A 9,431-nucleotide genomic window follows, 5' to 3' on the forward strand; every position below is an offset into this window, starting at 1 on the left:
ACGTCTGTTCGTCCGTCCGTCCCGTTTTTGTCCGGTCCATATTTCTCATTCATGGTCAGATTTAAGATTATTTAGCAGACCATCAGAATGTGCCGCGCGCAGTATCTGTGTCCCTACCTTCAAGGTCAAGGTCCACAGCAACCTTTAGAACGTGGTATATTTTGCTTTATAACCCTCACTGATAATCTTGTCCCGTCCATGTCTTTGTCAAACAATATCGGATTTTAAAATTATTTGGCAGAAATGAGCACCATAGTATGAGGACGTGTCGTGCACAAGACCCGTGTCCCTTCCTTCGAGGTCAAGATTACATCAACCTTCTGAACTTAGTATGTTTCGCTTTATAAGCCTTACTGATATTATTTTGAGTCCTGTCCATATGTTTGTCGTGCAATGACGGATTTTAAAATAATTTGGCAGAAGTGACCACCATATTATGAGGAGGTGTGGTGTACATGACCCGTGTCCCTTCCTTCGAGGTCAAGGTCACAGCAACCTTAATATGTTTTGCTATAAAAGTCGTACTGATGATAGTTTGCATCCGGTCCTTTTCCATGCCAGATTTTAAAATTATTTGGCATTCCGAAACTCGAGTGTGCAAGGATATTTGCTACATTCTATAATAGCTCTAGTTTCTTATAGAATAAGTCTTCTCGTACCTTCAACGCCTTTGGAATAACTGTGACGACTCCGGCATGAGTATTTCGCTCTTTATACTTAAGTTTAACAATAAATTTGGACGGCAGAATCGCTGCGGATCTCCATCAGCGTTTCTAATGTCTTTGTCCTACTCGGCCATATTAAACCCTATTTCGGTCCCTGAGCGCGTGCGTTCCGTCTCGCAGACACTAACTAGTAATAGTTACTGCACTTACAACCCGAATTACTGAAATTATACACGAGCGCGTGATTTACAACACGAGGGTAGTGGATGGCGGAAGTGGTTTGTACCCTGTTGTCAAGGACAACGTTCAATAACCAGCGTGCGATATAAGTGAAAAGCGTTTTAATTCATGCACACGCACAAGTTATTGAACAGTCAAGTGAGAAAAAGAAAACGCTCAAACATTGTGCAGTCTTGTTTGAAGGCATTAGGATTAAAGTCCAATATATACATTGGTGAGACACACGGCCACACTACAACACAAATATTAAGATAAGATTAAACATTGAGCGTACGACCTTCATGGACCTTGGAACGCCAGTGATTTGTGTTTAGTAATCTTGGGGTATACCGGAAATCTAAAATGATTAAAATTAATGCTTCTGCTTAGTTAGTTTCAAAGTCCATGCATACCCATTCACTGCACTATTTCTTTGATAAAGAATAAAATATATCAATACGTTTACTACTCTTGGGTGTCACAATAAACAGCAACGACAAATCCATTTGATCAGTCGAAAAATTAGCGTCGAGTGGGTTTATTTATTTATTCAAAGGCTTAAACTTTTTATGACATTCGTCTTTTCAAAAATGCACGGACGGTCGGTGTTTGCTGTGCTATTTTTTAGACAGCGGGCGTTGGCGTTAAATTGTCCTGCATTTGGACTTCGAACGAGCATGAGTTTTTTTTCGGCATGTGAAAGATGCGTGCACGTTTTTCATACGACACCGAGGTCGCTAAAAGGCGTTTTCTTTCAAAACAATCTTTTCGGACATGTTCGACCTTGATGTCAACTATTTCATCAAATGCAATCGTCAGCATAGTTTCATCAGAAAGTTCACGTGCCAACTTTCTTCGTTAAAAATACATTTCAATAATGGACCAGCTTGCCCATTTGAACAGGTCTGCATTAGGCGACTATAAATTAATTGCTAGATTTTCATCCCCGCCCGCCCTCTCCTTTTCCGCCCGCCCCCTCCTTTTCCGCCCCCCCCCCCACCCCCATAAATTTGAAATTTTAAGTAATAGTAGATGGAAAATAGCAGTGGAGTTCCGAATGGTATGAAAGGATTTGTATCGTTCATGTTTTGGTTTGTCTAGAAATAAATGTATATGGTCCCTTATGCAATACGAAAGCGCGTGAACGCATATTCAACGGTTAAACAGCCATATAAGAAAAAAGTCACCCCGCCTCTTTTAAAACAGATTGGGATGAAAATCTAGCTAATAATTTATATTGGCCTTATATCTGTACCCTGGTAGTTTAAATATTTAACCGTGTACACTTTAATATAGATTGAAGGACAAACGGTGGAGCGATATAAATTGTGATCTCTTAACGCACATTAGTTATAAGCTTAGCATTTTAGTTTCGGTCATAAAGTAGAACATACAGTCTGTCCAGTTTGGTCACTGCATTGTCAGTTTGTTTTCAATATGGCTGACGTATCGTTGTATTATTTTCCCGGATCTTACTATTCTCTAAAGGTAAAACAGCTTTATTTCATAATATTGAACACGAACTTTTTGGTATAAATATATATGACTTTAAATGTTACTGCGATTTGTCGGAGACGGATTAATTCAAAGTTGAAATGTTATCTTAAGCAACATTTTTTATCGTGTCTTTGGAAAAATATAAAAACAAAAGGAAGCACACAACCGTGATTAAGTATTTAAAATTTGAAACATACATTATAATTGCATATTGAAGGCGTTTTTCTGAAAGTTCTCAAAAATTATAATATAAAAAATGTGAAAAACAAATAGTGAAAAATATTTTTTTTATAAATACGCATTTTGTACTGTATATTTATAGTATAATATACAGTTAAATGCCTATTTATAAAAATAATATTTTTCAATATTTTTTTTTACATTTTTTGGTATCATTTTTAGTTTGGAATTATAAGATTTTTTTTATTTAAAAAAATGATTGAGTATGAAAATACGGTGCCAGTGGTCCTATCGAAACAATTGTACATTTTTTAACACTGAACCTTTATCATTCAAAGTCATAGATTTGACTGTTTTTAGCCCATTTTAATTAGAGCATACATTTTTTATCAATGACACACTCAATTCAGTATAAAATAGCTTTTAGATTTTGATTTTTATGGAATATAATTATCACAAGTGAGCGTAGCGTGCGCCGTGCATTTTTGAACACATGAGCCATGTGAGCGATGATACTATGGGCACAGCTTGCGTTAAATTTATCATGGTCAAACCTCTGATGAATCAGATTGGCGTCGTGATATGTTCCATTAAATTCAAAATTTGAACGATAACAAATTTGCAGTTTTGCCTATTTGATCACGTACACAATTGTGTTTGCTCATGTAGACCACATACAGGAAAAATCACTGACTTATCTTCACCTGGCACAGTGATTACGAAGTCTTAAATCTGCACTCTCACAGATATACCGTTTTTACAACTTTTTTTTATTTTTATACACGAGCCGGCTCAAAAAAAGACAAAAAGATCAATACAATGAATAGTTTGCTGTGTTTATTTTTCATTTTAAAGCTGCACTCTGACAGACCTACCATGTTTACACTTTTTTTGTTATTTGTCATCGAAAAAGCAAATTTTTGCGTAAATATCTGCAAACCAATGATTAAGGTTTGCTGACAAAAGATCAGATCGCAGATTTTTCATATTTCCGTTCGAAAATTTATGTTTTATGGCTTAAACCGTTACTTACTGTTTAAGAAAAATGCATAACACATTATTTTTTGAACTTAAATATAAAACTCTACGATCTAATGTTTTGTCAGCAGTCTTATATAACTGGTTTCCATGCATTTTCGCAAAAACTGGCTCGTTCCAAGACAAAAAATTTAAAAAAGTTGTCAAAACGTTCAATCTGTGAGAGTGAAGCTTTAAGTCTGAGTTCAGACTGGCTTAAGACTCAAAACGGCAAAACTTCATTTCATTGTGATTTTTTTTCTATCAAAGCATTGATTGTAAAATTAGCTGAAATATATTGCTTTTTGAATATTTTACTATTATTTACTTATTGTTTGTAAAAGAAATGGTAGAAATTATTGATTTTTGTTCCTTCATAAAAATGCTCTTCTGAGTCTGAGTCTAGACTTGAACTTGAAACAGTTCGTAATCATGGCCCCAGGCGTCTTGTGAGAAATATTTTTTTTCAAATTAAATCCTTAATACAGCGATTTCATTTTGCGAACAATGAAGGGCAAACTGTCAATTGTTTTATTGTTCATATTAGACTAATTATATCTTAAAGATGCACTATTTTATTTACTCCCAGATAAGATATACTACAATAAATAATATTGTTTTAATATTTAAAAAATGATGAATAAACGTCGAATACAATTGTTCTTATGAAGGACACCGAGTTTGATTTAAAAGAAATGAGCATAAAACACAGTATTTCTACCTTGTGAGACTATATGATTTTGAACAATAGTGTCACTTTAAGTAAATGCTAGTTGCACTATCTTTCAGGCAGTTCTAGCGCTGTACGAAAAAGACGTAGAGTTTAAAGACAAGTATGTGAACATCCACGCTGGCGAACAAAATGAAGAATGGTACCTTCGAATCAACCCGAACGGGATGGTTCCGGTTTTACAAATTGGAGACAAGTATTACAGTGAATCGGAGCACATCATAGATGTCGTGGACCACACGTTTAGTTCAGGTAGAAATGGGTGATGGTCCGTTTTGGAAACCCTTCAAATGCAACAGTCTTAAAGTTTGATTAGCTCGTCTGTGTTTCAAAGGAAAAGTCAAGTTATGTTTTGTGATACTCTTGCCGTCGCCGTCTAAATTCATAACTAAAACCTGTTAAAACTCTCACTTCGAAACTTAGTACACATACTGTTGGAACAACACGCACATAGGTAGCAAGGCCGACAACTCTGGTTTAAATAAAGTTTGGCTTAGTCCCCTTTTTGGTTAAAATAATAAAACAGACGAGTATTGACATCCATGTGTGGTGCTCTAGTTTTTAGAATTACAGCAATGTATATGAATTTGTAAACTGAATACCAGTGGATTGATTTGTTTTTATTTACGGAAAACACAAGAAAAGAGCAAATATCGCTATACAATGTATGTAATTGCAATTAAACTTGATCGATTTACAGCCAATTCAGGTGCGCAGCTGACTGTCCGCTGTTGCGTAATAATTTTGACAGGTCACAGTTTTTGTCATACCAAAAACCCCAAATTTGAAATAAACAACCGAAATGGGGTATGGGGAGAAGGGGTTAATATGATGTCCGGCATCGATCTGCGTAATCCCAAATTGACCCTAGCTACGCGCCCGCAATTACATGGAAACCCTACCCATTTCGGCTAAAAAACTCGTTGCCAGAAGAAACGCGGTCGTGTATCTCTTCAATAAAATGTAAACTAGAGGGAAACAATTTATGCCATAAATTTAATGCCACATCCTCTTTAGGTCCAACACTTGTACCGGATGTGGAGACTGGGCTTGGAGCTGAGGTCAAACGATTTCGGGAGCTCCTGGATTCCGTCCCAGTGGATGTAATCACCTTTGGACTGCTTGCCAACCCTCAGCTTCGCACCACAGAGATGAAAATGCCAGCAGCATTTAAGAAGCTTACAACACCTGCAAATATCGGTAAGCTTGTGGAAACTAACTATACTATTTATATCAACGTTTCACCGTCATACGTTTTTTTTAAAATGCCATATTTTAATCTAATTTATCATGGACGTCCTTTTTTCGAAGACCATCAAGTCTTTGTCGGCAGTGTTGTCCTTGTACAATAACTTAGCTGAAATGCCGTATCTTTGTTTCTGTAAAGCATTATGTGTATACGTGGCCTATCTTGTAGGCTGTAAAACGTTCGAGTTATACTAATTATTTTAATGTTTTTATAAGTATGGTATAAACGTATATTAAATAAATCGCACGAAAATAAGACAACAGATGTTTAAATCATATAGAAAACACGCTATACCATGATTAACCTTATTATGCCGGATTTTGAATAAGAACATGCCATAACTATTTTTCAGCGAAGAATTTTGCAGCATCAATTGAAAAGTACAAGAAACAATTACAGACATGCCCAAGCGATCTTAAACAAAATATTGAGATGAAGCTTCAAAGGATTACCGAAAGGAGGGACAAAGTTATGAACACGCTCAAAGTGCAAGCCACCTTGGACGACTTGGAGAGTGTATTTAACCAACTGGCTGACAGGTTGAAGAAATCAGCGGCAGGTAATTCATTTAATGACGTGTGTTAGTACATTTGTACTGAGTGTGTGGACTGACTGTGGTTGTGGCGGATCCGTGGTCTAGTGGTAACACACTTGACTGTCAATCCAGGGGTCGGAGGCACAGTGATTTGGAGGGAATGAGCTGAATTTTGACCTTTACAAAATTTTGTGACATTTTACCTAAAATAACCTAAAATAAATATTTTTTCTTTAGATTCATCAAGGTATTAGTGACCTTTGATGAATCTGAAGAAAAAAATAATATTTTAGGTTATTTTAGGCAAAATGTAACAAAATTCAGCTCATTCCCTCCAAATCACTGTGGTCAGAGGTTCAATTCGGAAGCCAGGTTTTCAAGTGGGCCCTTATTTTCCTACTTTTCCCTACTTTTTTGGTTTGGCTCCTACCTTTCCCTACTTTTCTTGAAAAAGCGCTACTGTCCCTACTTTTTTGTAAAAATAGTTCGAGAAATAATAGAACAGTTTTAACTTAATGCGTTGATTGAAATTATCTAAATCTACATTTTAATAAGAAGCCATTTCTAGTATATTTGTAGGATTAGTTTGATGCAGTAAGTCTTCAGTGCTGCTAGAGGGGTTCTATTATGAGAATGAGTGGTGCATGTTGACAAGTCAGAGACACCAATTTCAGGTTCATCTGCTCAGCATGTGGCTGAATCCCTCTTGGAACACTGGTTTCTAAGCAAAGATAACTACATGTACATTACAGTTGATGAATAGGCTTAATAATGATTTATTTGCATCCAAAAAGGAATTTTGAAAAAAAAACACGCTACTTTTTGTTATTGGCCACTTGAAAGCCTGACTTCCCCGCCGCACCATGAAAACATACTAATCCTCTCCCGGAAGGGAGTTGCTATACAATGGTGCACGTTAAAGAACCAGAGTAACTTTAACCAGGGTTACATTCTGTCTGGGCCTAATATGACTTACTATCTAATCGTAGCACTCGCCGAATGGGCCTTGCCCGAGTGCGAGTATACACTAACTCAAAAGAGCTGTGAAAAAGTAAGCAATTTAAGTAGTCCAACTGATTTATGGTTGTTGCTTTTGAAGTTTTCAACTTTATTTTTCAGAGTGTTCTGAAGGGGAAGATGTATGGCTTTGTGGTGCGAGGTTTACCGCGGCGGACATCACAGCAGCGATGCTTATGTTTCGACTCGAGATGGTCGGAGTTCTTTCGCGTTTTGCATCACCAAGCGGGCGACAAGAGGTGCTCAGTTACTACACAAGACTTTCTGCGAGACCAACAGTTAAAAGAACCTATGCCCTAGTAGAGAAATCGAAGTCTGTGTATATGATGTATGCCGTGAAAAAGTATGGGAAAATTGCGTTGAAGATTGGACTTGTGGTTGGTTTAGTTGGTCTTGGATACCTTGGTGTTCGCGAGTACAGCAGAGCATATAAAGGCATAAAAAATGCTTAATTGGCGATGACTTTTAGGAGGTTTTTATGCTAAAATAACTGAATAAAAAATAGTACTTGCATCTTGCGTCGTACATACTATTCTGTATATTTATGTCACTCTTTATGAGGTTTATATTTCTTATTTTCTTCAATAATGATTATTTATAGATACTGGAGTAAGTGTGAGTTTAAAGCCATGTTAACTAGTTCAAAACCACAGTAAAACTCGTGTTCCAGTTAACTTGTGTCCCAGTAAACTTGTGTCCCAGTAAACTCTTGTCCCAGTAAACTCGTCTCGTGTACCAATAAATTCGTGTTCCAGTAAACTCGTGTTCCAATAAACTCGTGTTCCAGTAAACTCTGTCCCAGTAAACTCGTGATACATTTAATATGTGTCCCAGTAAACTCGTGTTCCAGTAAACGCGTGTTCCAATTAACTCGTGTCCCAGTAAACTCGTGTCCCAGTAAACTCGTGTTCCAGTAAACTCGTGTTCCAGTAAACTCGTGTCCCAGTTAATTCGTGTTCCAGTAAACTCGTGTTTCAGTAAACTCGTGTTCCAGTAAACTCGTGTCCCAGTAACTCATGTCCAAGTAAACTCGTGTCCCAGTAAACTCGTGTTCAAGTAAACGCGTGTTTCACTGACCGTTCCAATGCAGTAATCCGATCATTTATTAATAAAGCTATTTCGATGCTTGTTTGGTCAGCTTGTGGTGTTTGTACGTGTGTTTGTTTCTCTCGTTGTCGCCGTTTCTGACCCTTGCACTGTGCCTTTAGACAGAGGTTATATTTGAAGTTCTTACAACTGCGTTTGTCCCTTTCATTTTCTTTTTTTTTTAATATTGAAATAGTATTCATAACATTTATAATAAGATCAGTGACACTCGTTCTGTCGTGATCAAATACATGTAGTAAAATAACCCTGAATACATTTTGTTACATTTATTTGGATGAAAGAGTTTATGTAATATCCAGCAAACAATTGCTTACAAGAGTCGAGTATATTTCACCTATTCAATTGAATAAGTCTGCTCTTTTTCAATGATGAAACATGATCTAAATAAAATAGCCCATTAAAATTATTATTAACTTTAAAGGGACTAGACACCCAGATGGTCCAAACATCGGCAAATACATTATTTCCAAAACAAAACAAGCCTCGAATTGTCAATACGAGCTAGAATGAAGGCGATGATACATCATTTAACATGATTACACGAATATTTTGTCGCGGTCTGAGCTGAGTTAACACGTTTTAACATAGCGCATAATGGTTTCCCATTTCATAGTGTTTATTTTTAGCATGTGGAAGTCACTTGATTTGTACATATAGTATATATATTATACATATACCGACGCTGTTTTTAAATTAACCTCGATTTACGTGATAGAAAACCCCCAAGTAAATTTCGAATTTGAGAAAAACACCCGCAAAAGCTGCGAAAGATACACGTGTCATAAGCGATGTGATACACCAATAAGTCAGATTCACACCGTTGTACACACCGATATCAATTTTATGTAAGTTTTTTTTTCTTTTTGTCTTGCATTCGTAGCATCTGGTGTCTAGTCCCTTTAATGTGAGCCTTTGAACAAAACATTAGTAAAACGCCTGTTGAGGCTGCGAATGCACGTTGCTCATTGATCGTTAATTGTACAGCGAATATCATTTGAGGGAGCAATATTCCAGGTCCTTTTCTAATAAAGTTGGATTTGCACACATGGCTTTTGAGAACATGCACCTGCAAAATAAATGATGTGTTATACCATTTAGTGTTATATTGGATTTTAAAGGTTTCTTTTGCGTGATAACAGAACAAGAGTTTATTTCAGTTCCATCTAAAGTCACAACAAATAAAGTATAGTAAAAAAGAATGTATTTTTCTACTTA

At 36.5% G+C, this 9,431-nt stretch overlaps 1 protein-coding gene across 2 annotated transcripts; it reads left to right on the forward strand.

The window, feature by feature from the left end:
- The first annotated feature begins 242 nt into the window (after positions 1-242).
- Positions 243-8,142, forward strand: LOC128232234 (ganglioside-induced differentiation-associated protein 1-like). Of its 2 annotated transcripts, none has more exons than XM_052945678.1 (5): positions 243-329; positions 4,368-4,560; positions 5,326-5,508; positions 5,910-6,116; positions 7,212-8,142. In XM_052945678.1, exons 1-5 carry the CDS (start codon positions 258-260, stop codon positions 7,559-7,561), a joined length of 1,005 nt encoding a protein of 334 aa, XP_052801638.1. In that variant the 5' UTR covers positions 243-257; the 3' UTR covers positions 7,562-8,142. The 2 variants fall into 2 exon arrangements, with proteins under 2 accessions (XP_052801638.1, XP_052801639.1); XM_052945679.1 differs by lacking the exon at positions 243-329 and adding an exon at positions 2,254-2,372.
- The last annotated feature ends 1,289 nt before the right edge of the window (positions 8,143-9,431 follow it).

This window comes from Mya arenaria, chromosome 4 (genome assembly GCF_026914265.1).
Source record: "Mya arenaria isolate MELC-2E11 chromosome 4, ASM2691426v1".
Lineage (NCBI taxonomy): Eukaryota > Metazoa > Mollusca > Bivalvia > Myida > Myidae > Mya > Mya arenaria.